This window comes from Antedon bifida, chromosome 1, assembly GCF_963402885.1.
Source record: "Antedon bifida chromosome 1, ecAntBifi1.1, whole genome shotgun sequence".
Lineage (NCBI taxonomy): Eukaryota > Metazoa > Echinodermata > Crinoidea > Comatulida > Antedonidae > Antedon > Antedon bifida.
Window position 1 is genome coordinate 28048578 of NC_136226.1, and position 23350 is coordinate 28071927.

The 23350-nt window shown below is 32.6% G+C and overlaps 1 protein-coding gene across 1 annotated transcript in view; it reads left to right on the plus strand.

Moving 5' to 3' along the window:
* The window catches only part of LOC144847948 (dnaJ homolog subfamily C member 13-like), a 48027-nt gene extending 24919 nt beyond the window's left edge, over positions 1-23108 (plus strand). Inside the window, exons 28-54 of the mRNA XM_078704559.1 lie at positions 488-592; positions 900-1102; positions 1581-1665; positions 2435-2635; positions 2963-3117; positions 3794-3995; positions 4390-4505; positions 5166-5380; positions 6227-6411; positions 6906-6980; positions 7343-7459; positions 8175-8354; positions 9025-9036; positions 9788-9955; positions 10137-10244; positions 10504-10620; positions 11706-11981; positions 12408-12582; positions 12772-12972; positions 13220-13301; positions 13841-13883; positions 14050-14223; positions 14456-14635; positions 15864-16004; positions 16956-17096; positions 19582-19681; positions 20120-23108. Of these exons, the coding sequence (XP_078560685.1) occupies positions 488-592; positions 900-1102; positions 1581-1665; positions 2435-2635; positions 2963-3117; positions 3794-3995; positions 4390-4505; positions 5166-5380; positions 6227-6411; positions 6906-6980; positions 7343-7459; positions 8175-8354; positions 9025-9036; positions 9788-9955; positions 10137-10244; positions 10504-10620; positions 11706-11981; positions 12408-12582; positions 12772-12972; positions 13220-13301; positions 13841-13883; positions 14050-14223; positions 14456-14635; positions 15864-16004; positions 16956-17096; positions 19582-19681; positions 20120-20214 (3852 nt within the window). The 3' untranslated portion in view covers positions 20215-23108. The remainder of the gene's footprint in view (positions 1-487; positions 593-899; positions 1103-1580; positions 1666-2434; positions 2636-2962; positions 3118-3793; positions 3996-4389; positions 4506-5165; positions 5381-6226; positions 6412-6905; positions 6981-7342; positions 7460-8174; positions 8355-9024; positions 9037-9787; positions 9956-10136; positions 10245-10503; positions 10621-11705; positions 11982-12407; positions 12583-12771; positions 12973-13219; positions 13302-13840; positions 13884-14049; positions 14224-14455; positions 14636-15863; positions 16005-16955; positions 17097-19581; positions 19682-20119) is intronic.
* Positions 23109-23350: the final 242 nt, after the last annotated feature.

A 23350-nucleotide genomic window follows, 5' to 3' on the forward strand; every position in this document is an offset into this window, starting at 1 on the left:
AGAAAAGAAGTAGAGTGGCATTCAATTTTGTTTCGTTTATTAAATATTTTCCATACATATAAACATTATTGTATGAACAAGTTCGATGTGTGGAAAGAAGCCTAAATAAGTTGTAGAAAAACTTTGCCTAGGCATTTGGCTTGGTGGAGCTTGTTTACTAATCCCAAGTTTCTGGGTCCAAATCTTATCTCTGTCAAAAATGTGATTTTATGGCTGAAAGAGTGCCCCTACTTAAGCCTCATAGAAGACTTATTATAGAAATCTGTTTAGGCTCTTGTCTACCATTTACCTCATTCTATCCATGCCAGTCTGCTACTCAGTGGTCATAGCTTCAATTGTTGCCGATCTGTGCGATTGAGACAAAGGATATACTATACTACAATATGTAATAGTAATATTAGATTTACAAGGATTCTACTGTAATGTTCATTGGGAGGAATTATTGCATTGTGTAATATTATATTACAATTATTGTTGTCTCTTGTAGACCAATGTGATCGAGGCCTCCCCAGACATGGAACTAACGCAAGAGAAGGAATGGTACTATGGAAACAAGGAGAGGGAACGACTGGGACCATACAGCTCAAAAGAAGTAAAGTTTGGTGTTAATTATTAAGTGTTATAATTTATTACATGAATTAAAGAAATTGTAATAATATACAGTATGAAATATAAATGAAAATCAACAAAACAGCAATTCCATCCAAAAATCATATTCTAGTTGAATGGAGTCTGGTATATTATGCAAGGCCTAATTACAGAATATGACCAAGTATATTCCTATGGGGCCTGGCTATATTAGCGGTTGGGATTATACATGAATTACATTAAGATGGTCTTATCAAGTTCTTGTGTCTGAATTTAGCCTAGTATTAGTATGATTTGATAATTCTTTGTAGCTCAAAGAATTGTGGGAACAAGGACAAGTTACACCAAAGACACGCTGTTGGGCACAGGGTCTGGATGGTTGGCGCCCTCTACATGCCATTCCTCAGTTGAAGTGGACCCTGCTTGCTACTGGTCAGCAAGTGATGAATGAGAGCGACCTCGCTTGTTTGATACTGAATATGTTAATTAGAATTTGTGATTATTATCCCAGCAGGTATGTAGATTTTGACCTAATGAATATTCATGAATGTTTGTGTTTTTCTTATACTTAACAATCCCTTGGTTTAGGTTCATGTAATTGGGATTTTTATGGCACTACAATGTGCTTTCAGAGATTTAGGTTCAAGTCCTGAGTAACACTACAATAATAACACTTGAAAGCATGGTTATTGCTCATCCTCAAAATTTTGTTTCAGAAAAAATTTAATATGTAATTGAAGAAGCATGCAAAACAAAGCATGTATTTTCTTTATCCGTTCACCAATTATAATTTTGGAGACGTGTTAGGAAATAATTTCCCTTTAAAATAAAAGTAGTTGCTTTTCTTTTATTGCTGAATTACTACCAGGAAAATCACACTGTAATTAAGATATGTTTTTTAAAATTATATTTGTATGAAGGATAATTTTAAACTAAACCATTAAATTGATACGTATGCACCTTCACATATGTTTTTCTTTTTGTATTTATAGAGATGCTGATGATGCTATAATCAGACCTCTACCAAAGCCCAAAAGGTTGTTAACAGAAGCAACCTGTCTTCCTCATTTTGTGCAAGTAAGTATCATGACATACTACCGTTCTTAGCAAAGAATCAACACATGTATCCTTCGCGAGTCGAGGAAGTTTGGTTTATTTTTGCTACTTAAACAAACATTCAGCGAAAAAATTCTGAAACTGAAAGCATAGCCCCCTACATATAATATAAATACATATACATAATATACCTGTCAATAATGATATATTGTAGTTATGGATATGGCTAAACCGGTCTTACTAATACTATATTATACTAATAAAACTATGCTAGGCCCAATTGAATCCTATCAAATCAAATTTATTCACCTCCCTTAGGAGAAAACATAATAAAACATTAAATTATACAATATATAAAACACATTTGATTTGAATTTCACACGGTCCATAGCAAAAGAAAATCAAAATGGTTTTAACAAATTAAATAAAGTATTAAAATCATTGTAAAAAATGGCAAACTTAACACTATCACATATACCATGATTGACACAACGCACAGATTTACACTCTTTTAAAACATTATGACGGTATATATTATTAAAAACAATATTACAAATAGAAAAGTTGTTGCTTTGTATGTTATCAATTAAGGTGTTTATATTTGTTCCTGTATACACTTATTCATGCATTATTTTCATTTTTCAATTCATTGTTTATTTCATACACTAATTCATTCATTCACTCGCACATACAATTATCCATCCTTAATATTTTTATTTTAAAAAAAATTAATTTGATAAATTCAGCTGATTCAATTTATATCTAAATCTATTTATTGTCATTATTATAGTTATTACTGACCTTTGACCCAATCCTGGTTGAGAAGGTGTCAGTGCTGTTAGGTGGTATGGTGAAGGATAACCCTCAGATGCCACGTATCTATCTGTGTGGTGTCTTCTTCTTTATCATGATGTATACCGGTTCCAATGTACTTCCACTCGCATGGTTCCTTAAGTACACTCACACGAGTCAGGCTTTCCGTTCAGAAGAGGTATGTCATATTTTTTTTCTGGTTACTCAACAAGAGTGAGGTGTATTTTTTCATATTTATTTATTTTATTATATAACATTTAATTAGTTGGCTTTTGCATTGAACAACAATAATGACTAAACTCTGTCTACACTATCAAACTTTATGTGACAACAAAATCTGATGTGCCCATATATGGATACAATGATGTCATATCACTATCATGACATCTAAGCCCTCCAAGAAGACTAATATTTTACCACCAGAAGTATGGTCAAGTAGAGCCTTGAACCTGTGCCTATTCTGTGGCTATGTATCTAACAATTTATACATTTTCTTCGCATATAGAACAAAGGTTCCGATATTATGCAGCGTAGTATTTTAGGTCACATCCTTCCGGAAGCCATGGTCCATTTTCTGGAAAACCACAGTGCAGAGAAGTTTGCAGAAACGTATCTAGGTGAATTTGATACCCCAGAAGCAATATGGAATAGTGAAATGAGGTACAGTAGAAATTATCACTTGGTACGGTTTTTGACATGTCGCACTGTAAATTTGATTTAAGAGAGGCTAGAGAAAGCCAGAGAGTAGTACAAAACAGATGCTGAGTTCAGTCGACTCCTGCAGATCCAGGGTTGGACTTTGTCTGGACCTGAAAGTGAAAAATGTGTACAATTTTACTCTCAATCAAAACCTCTGCAATTTTTTTTCTCCCTGTTTCACTTTATAGTTAATTTGATTTAGCTTTCTGCTTATTTCATTTGTATCTCCATTGAGATCCAGCCACTGATACCCACAGCATTTTCATTTTTTCAGTAATTTGCCCATTGAGTTGTCCTGTATATGTACACATATATATATGTATTATATCTACACAACAGGCTCAGAACATGAATTCTAAACCACCCTGTGATATACTGAAATTAATTAATTTTAAATGATAATGATGTGGGAATCTGAGATTCGAACCCCGAACTAGGGTTCTAGGCTCACTCGCTCCATGGTTTAGGGGAGAAGAATGTTGTTGAAAAGGTGTAACAACTAAGTCCACAGCGCTCTGATCTTCATGAAGTAGTTCTATATAAATGTCGCATTATATATATATGTCCTAACCATTAGACCACTGGGGCTTTCATGGTATTTTTCAAACTTGATTGGATTTTTCTTTTTAATTTTTAGGAGGTTAATGATTGAAAAGATCGCTTCTCACATCGCAGACTTCACTCCACGTCTTCAAAGCAATACCCGTGCCTTGTATCAGTACTGTCCCATTCCAATCATAAACTATCCGCAACTAGAAAAAGAACTGTTTGTTAATATCTACTACCTGAGGCATCTATGTGATGAACAGAAGTTCCCTGATTGGCCAATCAAAGATCCAGTAAGTAAAATAGTCTGTACAAGGAGCAGAGAGTGTTTTTTCAAATGACAATTCTCTTCTCCCAGTTGAAAATCTGATTCGAAGGCTGCCTCTAACAAAGTATGATTGTGACGAACCACATACTTCATAGCGTGGCCAGAAAATGCTAGGCCCCCTAAACATTCCATTGTGTTTTTTCGAATGACAATTCTCTTCTCTTGGTTGAAAATCTGATTCGATGGCTGCCTTAGGTTATGTAGCATTGAACTAAATTGTAGTTTAAATTATATTTGCAGGAAAAATCCTCTTTTTTTAAATCCATGCTGCTTATTAAATTAAACAATACAACAGTATACATGTAACAAATAAAATAGGCAATGAAAAACCAAATACAGTATTTTATTTTCCAATTTAGGTAAAGTTATTGAAAGACATTCTTGAAGAATGGAAGAAAGAAGTTGAGAAGAAACCACCGTCCATGTCCAGAGATGAAGCCTTCGAAACACTGAAAATTCCAAAAGCCAAACAAGGGTATGATGATGTCATTTGTCATTATTACACCATTACCAGCACCACTACTGCCACCACCAGCAACATCACAACTATCTTTACCATCAGCCATCATCACTTCTACCAATCATACCAGCACCACTATTCACCACCACCATCTTCACAACCATTTCCAGTACCACCATATATATTTCTTTCCTTCATAACAATGATTACAGATAGCCCTATCGTTATCCCATCACCATTACCACTTCACAGCCCTCATCATCATCGTCAGCCGTCATCCATCCACTGCTGGATGAAGGCCTCAGCATGCTCACCATCTGTATTTTGTCTTGCTGTACCAGTTGGTACTGCTCCAATACTGTTGGAGTTCATCTCTCCCAACGCTTTCTTTGTCTGCCTCTGCTTCACTTTCCGTCCATTGGCATCCACATTGTTAAGGCTACATTCCAGCTGTTATCCCCTCTTCTAGACACAAGACCTGTCCACTTTTTTCTTTTCACAGCCCTAGCCAGTAATAAATATCGTATACCATTATAATTAGAATCATCACTATAACCCATTGTCTTGACTTTTATCATTATTAATAAATAAAAATAGTATTACTATTAATATTAATTATAATTCTATTTATTCCATTTCTGTTTTAAATTAAAAATGGTGTTATTCAAATTGTAGAAATGATGAAGGCTTTATTCGCAAAGCATACTTCCGTCTAGCTCAGAAGTACCATCCAGACAAGAATCCTGAGGGAAGGGATATGTTTGAGAAGGTGAACAAGGCCTATGAGTACCTGTGTACAAAGAGTTCAAAGACTGTTGATGGGCCTGACCCAGAGAATGTGGTGCTACTTCTAAAAACACAAAGTATTCTGTTCAATAGATACAAAGAAGGTAAAAATACATAATAATAATAATAATAACTAGAGGGTACTCCGAGAGTACAAACCTCCGCCTACTGTAAAATTCCCCTACTGTAAAATTCCCCTACATAAAATTCCCCTACATAAAATTCCCCTACATAAAATTCCCCTACAAAAAATTCCCCCCGAAAATGTTTTTTTTTTACATTTTTTTTATTAGTTCTAAAGTGTAAATAGGCTAACTGCACACTACAAAGTTGTGGATGAGAGTTTGGTGTAATGGTTATGTATCCAGCTTCTCACATTTAAGGTCCCTGGTTCAAGTCCCGCTTTTTTTTTTTTTTTTTATTTTTTTTTTTGTGGACCTTGATCTTTAACCCTGACCCTTCAAAATTTAAACAATTATATGATGAGTCATTGATCATTGTGGCTAAGTTTGGTGAGAATCGGATCAAAACTGTGGTCTCTAGGCAGTAAAATAGTATTTTGTTAGTTGTGACCTTGACCTATGACCTTTCCCCCTCAAATTCGGACTCGTCCGAGCTTTTGGGGCATAGATCATTGTGGCCAAATTTGGTGAGAATCGAATAAAAACTGTGGCCTCCAGGCTGTTCACAGACACACACACACACACAAACACACAAACATACAGGGTGAAAATATAACCTCCTTGGCGGAGGTAATAATAATAATGGTTGACTAAAGGCCAAGTCGGACAGCGTTGTACGACGAGGCCCGTCAAGGCTTGTTGTCGGGAGAAAATTCAATTGATATTCTTCCAAAATCCTAAAAACTATGCCTGATGCGTACGACACTGTCTGAGTTATCAAGCGCCTAATTGTTTAAAACACTGTATTTTATTCACATTGTCTTTCAGTACTTGAACCGTACAAGTATGCTGGCTACCCCATGCTACTGAAGACCATTATGCTAGAGACGGATGACAAGTCTCTCTTCTCTAAACCAGTACCACTCCTTGCTGAAGCTTGTGAACTTGCCTTCCACACAGTCAACTGCTCTGCATTGAATGCTGAAGAACTCAGGAGAGAGAATGGTATAGAGGTATGTTATCCATATTTTACACCTGATATCATGATACACCTCAGTTTATCCTTTGATGGATTAATTACGCATCACATTAATTATTTTGCACTAGTGAACGATGAACAGCACTAATGAATGTTGTACAGCACTAATAAATATTGAACAGCAGTAGTGAATGTTGAACAACACTAATGAACGTTGAACGGCACTAATGAACGTTGAACAGCACTAATGAACGTTGAACGGCACTAATGAACGCTGAACATTTTGTGTAAGAAAGTTGCCACGCAAGGTTGTTTACTGATCCACATTCAAAAATCAACCTGTAGTGCACGCCATCTACAACTGTCTAGCTGCCTTTGAGAATGGCCTATCTTCCAGGCCTAGCCTTGGATGATGATTAACAAATTGAATACAATCTTTAGTTGATTCTATCTAGGGGTGTTAGTATTTTTCGTTTATCATTGATTAACAATCATTTTAAATTGATTTGTTTTATACTTGCTTTTCAGATTCTTCAAAAGGCATTTTCCCGTTGTGTTTCAATTCTTACTCAGTCCAGTAATTCAGATGATGTACAAGTTCAGGTAAGTATTCTGTCAGTTTAAAAGTAACAACTAAGAATGCGAATAATTTCCAGGATTGGCCTGGAATTTTTTATCAGATTCTCTTTCCCTGCCAATTTGCTAAAAAAATATGCAAGAACTTTGTTTCTGATTTATATAAACAAAAAGACAATAGAACAACACGTTGGCGAACAATTGTGATTCTTTTGACCTTTCTAGATAGTTTTATCCATCTCTAGGAATTTAATTTAAAGTTTGTATGTACGCTATTTTATTTCTGCTACTGATTTTAGCATGCTAAAATTATCCTGTCATGTGATCATCTTTGAACTTTGATAGAGGTGTAGTTTACATTACAATGTGATTTACTTATTTTTTTTTAGGTTTGCATCAATGTTATCAAATGTTACACGGTTGCTGCCCAATTTGAGGCATGTCGAGAAAAGATCACAGAGATTCCGACCATTATTAAAGATTTATCAAAGACGTTATACTTCCAGGTATGTACGATTTATTTTACTCTAGAAACTTCCAACAAACATGAACTATATACGACTTGCCGCCAGCATTGTAATTTTTTTAACTGAGTAACTAAAAAATAATCCCAATTAAGCTCTGTCTACACTATCAAACTTTATGTGACAAAAAAATGTGATGTGCCCAAATATGGACATGATGATACTACCATATTTGGGCACATCACACTTTTTTTGTCAAACTAGTTTGATAGTATAGACAGAGCTTTAGATTTGTTTATTGTATATGATACTGACCTTTAAACTTGGTTATGGTATTTCCCTGAAACCTGTTGACACCATAAGTAAAGGTCATTTTGTATATTTTTTTTTGTGCTTTCTCTGATTGTGTGTGATTTATAATGATAGCTTTTATATTTTTTTATCGACATATGTAATTGTTAAAAAGTTTGATTTGTTTTATCAAGTTGCAATAAAGAATATGATATTTTTTCAAAATTTGAGACCAAAAGCACCTTCTAAAAGATTTATTTTTAAATGCTAATGATATTACAATTTATAAAATAGATAATGAGATGTTGCCTTTATTGAAAAAACCAGTCAAGCATGAATCAAAACTCTGATTTGGAAATTGTTTTGGATGACTTTTTTTGCATATTTTATTTTTTAAATGTGTACACATTTATTTTATTAAAATTGTAATTACTGTTATACAAATTAATACTTTTTGACGTTTCAGAAACTTTCAGCACTGTGTGCTGTTGCTGCTAACTGTGTTAGCGCCTTTTCGGTCAGCAAGTTCATGCAGGATAGTCTGATGCAAGCAGGTGTCATATGGCATCTCTTGCTCTTCTTGTTTCAGTATGATTTCACGTTAGAAGAATCTGGAGTCGAGAAAAGCGGGCAAACAAACCAACAGGTAATATTTAGATGTGTTTCTTAAGCTCTGTCAACACTATCAAATTTTATGTGACAAAAAATATGATGTGCCCATATATGGACATGATGATATCATATCACTACCATATTTGGGCACATCACACTTTTTTTGTCAAACTACTTTGATAGTGTAGACAGAGCTTAAATGTTGTTAGTGCAAGATTCATGCAGGTTGAAGAGGATTGCCAGTGCAAGATTCATGCAGGTTGAAGAGGATTGCCAGCGTTTTCGTTGTTTCAAAATGGTTGTTGCACATCAGTAGTTGTGACATCATTGAGTGGTTGTTTGTTAACAGTGCCTTACCTGTTGTTTCAACACAATATAAACAAATTTAAAGAAACTGATGATGTGATCACCTGCATTGTGAAATATTCCAAATACTGACCGAATTTTGACCCAGTGTGGACATAGCTGATATATTTTAAAACATTTCTTAAGCTTTGTCTACACTGTCAAACTTTGACAAAAAAATGTGGTGTGCCCATATATGGTGGACATGGGATGTTATCACCATATTTAAGCATATCACATATCACACTTTTTTTGTCAGTTTGATAGTGTAGACAGAGCTTTAAGCTGGTCCTTTTACGATAGTTCTGTTTTAATCAATTCCCTTTGTTTGTTTTTTTTACATGGTTTAGCCTGGACAAACAAATCTTCAGGTTTGATAGTCAAATTCATAGATTTTTGTGGTTGGTTACGGCATAAATTAACACAAAACTTTAGACAAATATTTAGTTTTCTTCTTCCGCTGTATGTATATTATTAGATGTAGTCTGGTATTAAAATAACTAATATGTAATAATAGCAATGTCTTAATTAAGGTGGTGGTAATGCAATTAGTTTATCAGTTTTAATAATAGTTATCAGCAGTATTTAGAAGAATAATTATTATAATACAAACTAAGTAGTTTAACTTTTGAATGCTTTGTTGTCTTAAATAATTTGTATGTATCTTCTCTATTAACAAGCTAAGCGTAATTTTGACCTGGTAGCTTTCGGGCATTTTATAGCAAAATTAGACTCTCAAAATTGTATTTTCTCATGTGTTCATTTTTGCAGTAGCTCCCTCAACAAATATCTATCGTTTATACGAGTCATTGAAAATCATGAAATTTGACCAATTTCCTGGCTTGGATGTCATGGAAAATTTGAATTTCATTAAAAAGTAAAGGGAAGTAACATTGGCAAAACAAAATATAATACAATGAAGAAAATCTGCTTTTTTATTGGACACCATTTAAGACAAATTTTGCTTTACTGACTTTCTATTCCACTCTTGTAAATCTGTTTCAAACATCATGGAATTTTGGCTAAAAAAAATTAATTGAAAGTCATGGACATTAACTCTTTTAAAAGTGTATGAACACTGATAGCATCAACTTGATTTAATCAAATATTTTTATTTTGCAGGAGGTGGCAAACGATCTAGCCAGAAGAAGTCTGGTGTCATTAGGAAGGCTTGCTGGGTTCACATCAGGGGAGGAAAAGACGCCAGAAAATTTACCAATTCAGAAATGTCTGAACATACTTTTAACACCATACCTTGCAAGGCAGCTAGGAACAGAAAATCCAAATGAGGTACGAGTAAAGGTTACTTTTACTGCCAGTGACCAGGGAAGAGTTAAATTTTTAACTCTTTCCTGCAGTGACTGAGCGAGTTTGATTGTCTTTTCCAAACCAGCAGTTAAGGCAGCTGCTTATGTGTTTGTGACGGACTCTGTAGTATAACAACTGATCTTCTATTTTATTCAATTTATAGGTTCTAAAGGTTTTAAACAGTAACACAGAAAATCCATATTTAATTTGGGACAACTCAACAAGGGCAGAATTATTAGAATATTCTCACAGACACCAGACATCAAAACAAGTAAGATGATATTACTGGTATCTTAAAATTGGACAAATTTATTTTTAAATAAAGTTGTAGAAATTCATTTTTATTTAAACGTTGGACAAATACATTTTTATGTGAAAATTCATTTTTTTTTTAAATGGACAAATTAATTTTTATGTAAAAGTTGGAGAAATTCATTTTTATATGAAAGTTGGAGAAATGCGTTTTTATGTGAAAGTTATAGAGATATTCATTTTTATTTGAAAGGTTAACACATTTTTTTTACTTTTAGGGTATTCCTAAGGATGAAATGGCAGCAGACTTCACATTCAGCGCCCATTCTAAAGAGTTGGTAATTGGTGAAATATTTGTGCGCGTGTTCAATGAACAACCTTCATTCCCATTAGAGGTAAGGCGTTTGTGGTTGTCTTATTAAGACGCGTCCTGCTTAAGACGGTATTCCAAGACGCTTCTAACAATAAGCTGATCTAATTAGCGAACCATTATGAATATTCATTAGCTTTAGTAGATGCGCCTGGTCCCTGCTCACTATTGTTCAGAGTTCACTGCAACTTGAACACCAAACTAGTTTAAAACGCACCTAGCCAAAACTGAAATTCCAGTCGCGTCAAGTCATGATTTCGATTGTCTAAAGTCATCCAACTTTCCGCCGAGTGTAAGATGGAGAGTCACTCTTTCGTAGAAACGTAGTATATGCCTCAAAGAAGATCGACGATTACCTAGTAGACACGACCATGTCCGACGAATGATGACAATTGTTTAAATTGTTATTTTAAGAGAAAACGCAAAGTAAAATTAGATAGGCCTAGGTCTAGACACGGAGACAGGATTTTCAGACGCATCTGGGAGGGAAGAACAACAGAAAGCTCATCTGAGCACTGATTTGTCATTTGAAATAATTTACGCCTTATGCCTGTATCCATAAATTAACTTTAGTTCTAGTTCAAACTATGACTTCCTATGAAATTCTATCATTAAAGCTTGGTTCCCACTTGGATGCAAAGACATAAGTGTGCCACAAGTAATTTGACCAATCACGATGCAGTGGATCATCCAATCTGTCACTACTGATTGGTCAACTCACTTGCATTGCGCCTACATTGTTGCGTTGCATTCAAATTAGAACCAAGCGTAAAAGATGTAGTCAAAGTTTGCAGTTCGACTAAATGAAGTCGGACTTTGTTGAGTTTACGATTGCTTGTACAATACATCTATAATGTGACCAATAAGATTACAACTAAACAGACATGGCTTGGCATGAATCTTACACTTTTTGATGGACATACATACACAGAAGATTATGTCTGATTTAAACATTTGCATTTTAACTAAAATGACATCATTTTTTTTCAGTTTTACTTTTGAGCTATGGCTAAGAATATGACCCTTTGTTACTGAAATTAAAATTGTTCATAAGCAGATAAATTTCAAGAAAAAGAAATGTTTATATATTAATTGTGATTTTCCCACCAGGATCCAAAAGCATTTACAGTCAGCCTTCTGGACTACCTAGGCTCCATGGCCCAGTACTTGCACTCACTCATGGCCCTTACCTCAAAGGATGTTGATACTAGCAAGAACAGTCAGCAAGCATCAAGGCTAACCAACTCAGAGATGGCGCTAGAGGGCCTTCGCAACGTCATCAGGAACAACCCTGGAACAGAAGCTAAATGTATAGGACATTTTAAATTGCTCTTTTCACTTTTAAGGATAACTGGTGCTGCTAAACTTCAACAATTAGCATTAGAGGTATTTTAATATTTTACTATTTATGATTTTAGTATAATAATCAGGTCATTGGAAGTTTCTTGGAATCAAATTAAAGGTTCTTTAAATTGTTTCCTTTTTATCAAATCTGTACATTAATTTTCGAACTCATGTATGATTCTACGCTGATGGCTTTTAACTGAGCATTTTTAATGCAATCTGGCTTAGGTACAAAAAACATGGTGTGAATTTGTAATTTATTTTTACTACACTTTGTTTAATGAGGGTGACTCATAACAGCTGAGGCTGACATGCATGAGGCCCTCAAATCAAATAAAAAACGGGAATGATACAAACATGAAAAACAAGTAAAAGAATAGAAAAAATTAAGTATATGTCTCTATCATTGAGAAAACCAATCACCTCAAAATTTATTTTACAACATGCGTTATTTTTATAATGTTATAGGTGATATGCAGTGTGACTAGTAGTAAGGATTGTGTGGACAACATCGCCGATTCAAATGTCATGGCATATCTCCTACTGGTTCTTCACTCGTTACCTACAGGGCGACTGACGGCATTAGAAACCATGTATGCCCTCATGTCAAATACGAAAATTGTCAAAGAGTCAATTAGTAAAGGTACGACTAATAAAAGAATTAGTGTCTATGGGAATAGTTTTGTTTTGGGACAGTTTTTCTCTTCGAAGAGGAAAGTAGTGTTCAAACCAAATTAAAATAGGCTTCACAGATTGTGAAATACAATAATTTAATATTTATCATTACTGAAACTACAAAAATAATTTTGTTATTAAATATTTTTATTTATAGGTATTATCATCTATTTACTGGACATGTTCTGTAATTCAACGAATCCAACAGTTCGTGAGAAGACTGCGGAACTGCTTGCCAAGATTATGACGGACAAGCTGATGGGGCCTCGCATCAGGATACTGTTGTCAAAGTTTTTACCGCCGGTGTTTATGGACGCTATGAGAGACAGTCATGAGGCCAGTATACACATGTTTGAAGGTAATTGTACAGTATTAATAAAACAAGAATGCAAATGAATATAAACATTTCTTTTTCATCAAACCAATGGTAAAATACGAAATTAGATGGTAAAATACAAAATTAAATAGTAAATACCTCATTTCATTTCAAATAAACATTTATTTTCTTCCTTTAAAATCATATAAAATAAACAAAAATAAGTAACATATTAAGAGTACATTTTAAAAAGACTGTGAGGAATCAATTAAAAACTTTTTATTTTCAGGTGTTCATGAAAATCCTGAGTTAATCTGGAATGAAGAAGCACGAGAGAAAGTGTCGTCAGTTGTCAAAAAGATGAAAAATGAGTAAGAAATAAATAGTTTAATTGTTTGTCAATGATCTATGTTCTTGTTATACTATCAGAAGATATTGGCATTTTGCAATGATTGAAAATATCTTAGAAAATAGATTCCTTATTAAACAGCGCAGGGGTTTCCCATTGCACAATAATAAAAAAATACTGACCATGCCATAGTACCTTTAATCTTTGAAAGTGAACACAGAACAAATACCTTCAATCTTTGAGGTGACACGGAAAACGTACCGTGCGATAGTACCTTCAATCTTTGAAGTGGCACAGAAAACTATCCATGCAATAGTACCTTCAATCTTTAAAGTGTGCACGGAAAACTATCCATGCAATAGTACCTTCAATCTTTGAAGTGTGCACGGAAAACTATCCATGCAATAGTACCTTCAATCTTTGAAGTGTGCACAGAAAACTATCCATGCAATAGTACCTTCAATCTTTAAAGTGTGCACGGAAATCAACCAATCTTCCATTCCATATATTATTTTGATGTGCAGAATTGGAAACCTCATTCTTTATTCTTTTATTTTATAGTCATTTTAATACTCAAAAGGACAACCCAGATGCTACGTGGAAGGTAAGTACTGGAATATATAAGTTTTTTGTGTACATTTACACTTTAAGCTAGTTACTGTTGCGCGTGGGATCACGATAAAAGACAAGGTTTGTGATCAAACAATGCCCCACGATGATTGCGTCACCTGCTTTTAATCAGTCGTAATTAAATCATTACTATTTACTAGCTACCAGAAGAATTCGCTGTGGTGTACACGGACGTGGAAGGAGAGCTGATGATTGCTGGCGTATTCATCCGTCTGTTCATCTCGCAACCAAGCTGGGTTCTTAGGAAACCACGAGAATTTATGGTAGAACTATTTGAAAAGTTTACAGAATTAATTACAAAGAACAATCCAGATGTGAGTTAATTGATTTTTATTATTGATATATTATAGTAGAACCCCTCTTATAGGACCTTCCTATGCAGAGGACATTTTATTAAGGAAACACTTTCCTGTGAAATGAAGGGGAAATGTATATTATACACTATGGCCTTATTCAGAGGATAAATAATAAGGGTACATTAGTGGAAAGTAAAAAAAGGACAAAAGTGAGTTTGAATATATAATGAGTTTGTTTTGTTTTTCCAAGGGCCAAGTCTTAGAGGCAGTAACAACAGCCATGGTAAACTTCTTCATTGCACAGCCTACCTACGCTGAGCAAGTACCACAGCTAGGCCACATTCCAACGATCTTTCATGCCATGGGATCTCGTAATAGCGCCATTCCAAAGTCAAGTATGCTGGTGGTTCACAGACTAGTTGAAAGCGAGGCAAGTAATAGTTTAATTTTGCTCACATTACCATGAAAAGTTTACTCGATATTCAGTATATCAATGGTTCAGATATGGAAAGCAATTGAGGATGATGATTGATTTACGAAAAAACGCTTCCTTGATAATTCTATCAGACTTTTTAGGAATTGTTCATCAGAGTAATTTTGTAGCTCTGTTGTATATTTTAAATATTGGGTTTTTTTTATATGTGTTAATAACATTTTTTTGCAATTGTATATCAAATGAATTTCCTTTTTAACAAAGAAAATGAACTATGTATCATATTACATACACGGATAAAGAAAAATAATAAATGCCTGTTTACATGTAGCCTACATAACGATGAGAAACAATGTGAATTCATCTAATTGTTGTTTATCATCTGTAGTATGAATGGGCATTAAAAGTGCTAACAAAAAAGAAATTGCACAGTACAGTGTTTTGTAATTGCTATGTATTTATTTTAGTTTACAAAAATGCAAATTGCTTTATAAAGCACACAAAATGTTAACAGAAATAGCATACAAATTGTATTATACAACTACACAATCAATATTTTTATAAACAAATTGCAAAATATTGTTAGAAATGTTAGTAAATTTAAGATTTGCGGTATAGCATGTAATTCCTAATATGGAAGTAAGCTCTCAACTTTGTAATATTTCCTTTTTAGGAGTTAAATCGTAAACCGCACCCTTGAAAAATAGTAATAATTGAACTGCCTTATAAATCAAGTCATTACAATTGTATGTCAATACACTAAAAACTGAACAGGCTTATTCAAAATTGGAAACTTTTCAAAAACTAGAATTTTCTTTTTATGAGTCCTACAACTTAATAAAGGACAAAAAATGTCAAAACATTCAGAAACCCCAACTGAATTATGGGCCCATAGTGTCTGGTTTTGGGAATGGTGACTGTATTGATAATCAGAGACTTTGGCCCTTAATTAATGTATTACTCTCAGCCAGTGTTCTTAAATGTTAAAACATGAAGAATCAATACTTAGTTAGCCTTAATTATTTTTAAACAATATAATAGTATCTATTTATTAAATATTAGCTTTAAAAGTAAACATAAATATACAAGTGTGCAAAATATCTACAAGTTACATTTGATAGGAACAACAAACTTTATTTTACTCAATAAAATAGAATTGATATAGGCTATTTGTTAAATCCTTGTGACCAAGAACTGATCAATTTGTCACATGTTATGTTTTTAGGCGTGCGTCCGAAGTATGGCACAAAGTGACTGTATCGGTCCATTAATGGTGGGAATGAGAAAGAGGCCAGACCAAACTGGGGTAGCCTGTGAAGCAATGCATAAAATGTTCCAAAGAAATCACCCAGAACTTGTAGTACAAGTAAGTCCTATTATTTTGTTCATATTAGAATAACAATCAGGTAAATATGTATCCTGTGCTGTATCTACCCTGTTTTTAGGTCACCCAAATAAAGACATTTATTTTCAAGACAATCATTAAAAAAAGATAAGATATAAGATAATATATTTTATCGTCTTTTTATTGCCATTATGTTACTTATTTTATATATTTAAATAACTTTTTTTTGCTTTTTTTTAAATGTAAAATAACGATTGCAAATATGGTTTTAAAAACATCAAAATCAATCATTTTATGTATATACAGCAAATGTTTTTATTACAACTACTTTTAACGTTGTAACATATAAATGAGAGGAAAAAATATGCTTAAAAAATATAATATCTATATTATATAGAGTATGATAATAAAAGTGGGACGAACACACACAAGACAAAAAAAATATATACATTTGAATGTGAAAAAGCATTTAAATTTTAAAATGTAGGTATGTTAAAAGTCATCAGTTAAACAGTGTAAAATATGTGATAGGAAAAATTTTGATACAAACACTAAAAACGTATATAGTCACTTAAAGTATTTCCCCCTAAAAAAATCATTCTTAATATATTTTTTGTTGTGGAATTTGCATTTTAATGTCACATAATAGCTATCCATTTTGACCAAACATTGGATCGAAAATGTTTTATTTTCCTGAAAAAACTGTAATTTAAAGCAAAAAAAAAATAGTCAAATTGGCTGCCAGCCAATGGAATTTAACAATTAATTTTATCATTTTATAAATGAAAACATTAATATCTTTCTTTTTTTTACTGGAAGTGATTAAAACTACAAATTAACCTATTGAAAGTCTTGCCATAATACATCTTTAAGATTTTGTATATGTACAGTATATTATATAAAAAAAACTATTTAGTATACTAGACAGAAAGTCTATTAACAGGTAAAGCATTCATTAATATTTTTGTTTAGGCCCTAGAACGTGACCTGATACCCTTCCTATTAACGCTACTTGAGAGTGGTATGCGAGAGCTACCAAACCCAGCAGGTATCAAAGCCCAGATTGTCAAGTCCATCAAGGCCATGCTGACTTGTTTGGAGAATGGTGAAAAGGTAGGTCTTAAATATACATTTTTACTTTTTGCAACTTTTTGATATCAAATATCAAATATCAAAATTTATTAACATTCACCTTAAGCAACAACATTTACAAAAAAAGAACAAAGATATAAAAGAAAAAGCAATAATAAAAGCATATAGGTTATATGATATAGGTTGTCGGATGGTAAAAACAGGCACAGACGAGCGGTAATGGCAAGCATTAAATGGCAAGAGAAACACACAAATATAGTATCTATTTCTTATGACCAAAATGTGGAGCGAATGGGCAGGTTGACCAGAAACCTGCTCAGGATAGATAAAGACAAGCACATGGTTTTCTACTTATCGTTACCACTCGTCTGTGTGAATTGGCCTTTACGTTTTAAATCTTTACCTGTTCCTTGTTAAATTTGGTAGCATTGATATAAAAATGTTCATTTTTCTCTTGGTTATCTTTTTTCTCTCGATCATCTTTTTTGTCTTGATCATCTTTTTTGTCTCGATCATCTGTTTTCTCATGATCATCTTTTTTGTCTCGATCATCTGTTTTCTCATGATCATCTCTTTTGTCTCTATCATCATCTTTCCCATTCATTGCCATGTAATCATATACATTTTGTGTGACCGTGTCTTCGTTGCCTTTAGAGTCATTAGGCCTCATGGCCATGTAATCATATACATTTTGTGTGACCGTGTCTTCGTTGCCTTTAGAGTCATTAGGCCTCATGGCCATGTAATCATATACATTTTGTGTGACCATTTCTTTGTTGCCTATAGTGTCATTAGGTCTCATGGCCATGTAATCATACGCGACCATTTCTTCGTTGCCTTTAGGGTCATCAGGCCCTGTGTTCGTATCGATTGGTTGGTTGTTTATATCTGATACTTCAGTGATTCGTGTCATCCTCAGATCGTCTCTGTCAGACATCTGGTTAGAATTTCTCTTCAAGTACAGTAATGAGATTATTAGGAGTAATAGTAAAATAAAAATAACGGCACCTAGAGACAGGCCAACGACCAACAACCTAGCGGGTTCACCGAGTGTTTTGGATTGCCCTTCTATTTTCAAACTTGATGGTAGTATTTCGCATGTTCTGGTGACATTCTCATTCCAAGTTACCCTACATTGAAATGTAGCATTTAAATCCTGTTGTTGAACAGTGAAATCAAAGTACAGCGTGTATTCTTTGAAATTATCCTCACCGCTATAATATTCTTCAATCTGAACCTGTTGTTCATTTCTCCACCATTCAATGCTTATTTTTGGATAGCCTATCATAGATGTACAGGAAAGTACAAAACTGGTAGCATCACAAATAGGATATTGTGCTGGTGGAGGATAATCAACTAACAGAACAATATTTCCGTAGGTGACTAAGTCACTATATGCACTACTGGTATGATAGGTATTACAAGTATAACAATTTCGATGAAGATATTGTCCAAGTCCTTTTGTAATCGATATTGTCAGTTCAGCTTCAGTGGAGTTATTAACAGAGTAGGCCTGTGCTTCTTGGCTAAAGTCAATTAGTTTGCCTTCCACATAAATTTCACCAATACCGTGACATTTATGCCATGAAATAGTGTGTTCCGAGGTCGTAGCTTCTGTACAGTTTAGGTCAATTATATCACCTTCAGAGACACGTACGTATACAGACTTGTACGGATTTTTTGGAGGAATAACTATTCGTCTCGATTGAGCTTCAGTCATTTGTAATACAATGAGTGAAATCATCCACAAAATATTGACAACTTTGCCTCTTGCCATAACTGCAGGTTACTGTATGTTAATCTGAATTGAATTTGAAAAGCGTTTAAAATTATTATGAATATTTCCTAATAAATGAAATCGGTTTCCGTATTTTTTAATATATTCTGCAAATATACTTCTAAAATTCACCATTGGTTTTTAGAATTTTTGTGGGTCTTTATTTCCTTCCTTAGTCTGATGATAAATTGATTGTTTTATCATAAAGAACACCTTTTTCTGAGTAATTTTCAAGATCAAAATATTGTAAACTTTGAAACAGTTTTTAACCAGTTCAGTTAATTAAATATGTTTTCCTCTAAAACCAATACAAATTATTACGCAGCTTTACCCATTGCCGCATACTAATCTACGCCCGGTAAATCAAGTACATAAGTCTTTGTTTATGCAGAGCATCTTGTGTATATGTTTGTCTTGTGAATGGGATTGCCACCTTTGAGAAGGATAGTGAATGAATTCATTTGTGGTTATCCTTGGCAATTTGCCTGAAATGTGAATAAAAAAATAAATAAATAAAAAAAAACGAATAATGTTTTTATGATATGAATTACTACAAAATACATGTTATTAATAGGCTACAATGTTATATAAACTAAGTAGTGCATGTAAAGAATATTCTTAGATTTTCACTGTAAAGCAAAATTAAATTTGGGTATCTTGTTTATTATTATTATTCTGAACTGTGCAGTGTGATGAAAAATAAACTAAGTTTTGTGTTTTTTAATATAGATCCAGCAGTTACTAGACAAATCAGATGTATGGGCAGCCTACAAGGACCAAAAACATGATCTCTTCATTTCAGAATCAGCTGTATCTGGTTATTTAACAGGTAACAGGCTAAACCGATTTGGCATCTTTTGTACCATACTCACATAATGTATTCTATGTTTTTTCTCTGATAAATTTATATGAGTTAACCTCTTTTTTTGTGGGCCTTTTCCTTTAATACTTTTTATATTTTGTTGTTTATATTTGGTAAAAAAAAAAGTGGCCCAGCTCTACTGAGTGTAATACACTCAGTAGAGCTGGGCTATTTAAAGATTTTTAGTTCATATTGTTTAATTAAAATAACATTAACAGATTTCAGATTTATTTTAGTAGTCTATCACAATTATTAATGTAAATCATTATTCTTTATTTCTTTTGTATGAATTTATTTTATTTTGGATGTAAATTCAATATTAAATTCACTTCTGGTTTGTGCTTGTACATGTTTCCTAAGTTGATAACGTTTTAAATTTCTCAAATATTGTATTTTCCCCACTAGGCCCTGGAGTTGCAGGCTACCTCACCCAAGGTCCGACCCAAGTATCAAGTAAACCACCACCAATGGACACAAGTCAAGATGAAATCCAAAGCTAAGTCCACCTGCAATATGCAAATTAGTATAATTTTTAGTTGTGTTTGAATGGAAACTTTGATAGCTATTTGGAAGCTATTTATTGTAAACATAAATAAATTTAGGAAAAATCAACTAAGATATTAAACTATTATTTATCTGTTTTCATTTGTGAAACATTTCTTCAGTGCTAAAAACTTGTAATAATAAAAAAAACATATTATTTATTTCCTTTTCAGAAATCACATTGTGTAACGCAAACCTAAATTTCTATACAAATTTAAATAGCAATTTTTAAACTAGTTTAAACCTGAACAAAACACAAATGGAATTGATAAAGGTTTCATATACAGTACATTCTTCTTTCTTATGTTAAAGAAGAGATCTGAACTAGTATTGAATATTATTATAAAAAAAATATTACAACTTTAGGTGAAAATATTCATCCAGTTTGTAGATTCAGTTATTGAATCTACAAACTCTTAAGAAAACGAAGAAACGTCTTGACTCGTCGGTGCTGTCTGAGTTCTATCTTGAGATAGCGTCGGGCGTAGTTTTTAGGTCGTCGGGAGAACTTTAAACATGTTTAATTTTCACCTTAACTGATTTTACTGACATTCTTGATACTGGATTGACAATTTTGTTGTTGAGTTGAGGCCTATCTGATTAAAGCGGTTGGCTTAACAGTAACTATTGAAATTTTATTCTTAACGATGTGCTTAATTATTTTACTGAAATTCTAATCTTAATTGGACGTTATCATTATAGGAATCGATAAATTGTTGCATCTTTTCAATAGATAGTTTTTCGTTCATGAACAATCTAGGAACTAGTTACTTCATGTTTGTGTACGTGTGCATGCAAGGACATTGGGATGTGGTTCTTTACTTCTTTGAAACAGTGGTTTATAGGTCAAGGAGACAAACAACCACACATTACTACATAGGTCATAGGTCATTGCAATTTAATGCTCCTTATTCTCCAGTTTCCTGGTTTTACATTTGGATTTTCAATAATCTTATTATAGAACACATATTTAATAAAATATTAAGAATACTTAAACAATATAAACTGGAAGAAAATTGAGTATCCAACATTTTGAAACTATATGTAACCTTTAACCTTTGACCTTATGTATGCAATGAGAAATGTAGTTATTATCTTCTATAGAAGCTAACATTCCATCGTGATTTTAGTGGTAAAGTTTTTGTTCAAATCTAGCATCAAAACTCATTGCAGACTTTACAGTAGTTACGTTATGTAAATTAGTATGCTGATTTGTATGCAAATGTGTATCATAATTTCTATGCTATATATAGCATCACAATGCCTTTATATCTGCCTGTATAGGTTTTACTGATACAAATCATACATATGCAAATTAGTATGTTAATGACTATACAAATCAGTCAACTAACCTGTAAATTATGCTAATGAGACGAAGTTTTGATGTTAAAATTAATAATCATGTGACCTAACTATAAACAAATTATTTTTTGTAGAAATTGTATTATCTGAAATTTTAAGATAGATTTTATGTAAACAGTAAATTCTCTAATAAAAACACAACATATGTACTGTACATTATTTTTTTGTATATTCAAAGCAATTGAAATTATATTTTTTGAGCACCTATAAACAATTATATGTTAATAATTATAATAATAAAAGGTTCTGTATCTAGTCTATCATTTGTTGATTTATGTTTTATTGACTAAATTGGATATTGTTGTTATTATAATTATATTTAAGTTTTTTGTTGTTATTGATTCAATAGCCTTCATTTTAGTGTTTTTATGGATTTATTTGTCAATTTTAAGCATAATGATAAACTTTAAAATATATCCTATATGACCATACTAGTTCTTCAATTTTGCCAGACAGCAAAATGTATTGTTGTGTATGTTTTTTATTTAGCCAATTAAAATTGCACATGTATTGTATTTTTTGTGTAATAATAATAATCGGTTACTGACCTAGATAACAAAATACACATGCCAAATTGTATCTCTGTCCACCATATAGATAAAAATAATAGCATGTAACTAATTTTCATTTTTCTTTCTAGGCAATTGAGCATCTTATGTTCTAAAATAAAAGACTAAATTAATAGCTTATCATTAATAAAATGAATGTGAATCAAAAGTTTCAAGAAAACAATGTTTGTTTAAAGGTTCTTATATTTTTGAAGTAAAAAATAAATTAATAGACAACAGAAGGAATAATGTTTAACATTGTCAATAATAACTTTCTATTGGTTTAGAATCAGCCGTGTGAGATAAGATAGTTATACCAAGGAGGTATACAGGTTGTACCTCCATGGTTATAGCAATGTTTTCTAACAACAGAGTGTGCCTAAAACTGAACAAAATATATCTGTAAAAATAAACTCAATGTCATAATCATCTCCAGTATTATTTGATTTATTAAATTTAAACATCACCTGATATTTATTATGAAATCTCAATTTTTATTTCATTATTATATGCTGAATTTATTATTTTTCCTTTTTTGTTTACATATAAATATATAGCAATTTATATAGTAGTGTAAATTGTAGTTTAAAATATATTGTGTTTATTATTGATATAGATAAATGTCCTATTTCACATAAGAATAACATATTTTATACAGATTCACAAATAATGGTATAGTCCTATTTTTAATGATGTTAAAAATGTTATGTTGGGTTTTTTGTTATATGGTATGACATTACTAAATGTCTTCCAGTATTTGCTTGATAAATGGAAGTACTAGATAGATAATAAATTAGATAGATTACTCTTATTAATTTTATTGATAAACAAGACAATGACATGCTATATCATGTGTATATAATGTATAATTTTGAAAATTAAAATATAAAGAAAGCCATGTCACCATTAATTCATAATTTTTATGAATAAAAAATATTGTATGCCAATGATTGTATAAATATGTTTGATTTATTGTTTTGATGATTTCATTTTTGCTCATTTTTTTCCTGTATTTGTGCAAAATATTTGGCCTCAGAGCTTTTAACCACTTTCTATGAATCTCAATACTGCACCTTTTCTATGGATGATCATGATCCTCTTTCTGATCCCCTTAAGCCCTGACCGTCTTTCTCATCCCATTAAGCCCTGAACCTCTTTCTTAATCCCTTTAAGCCCTGATACT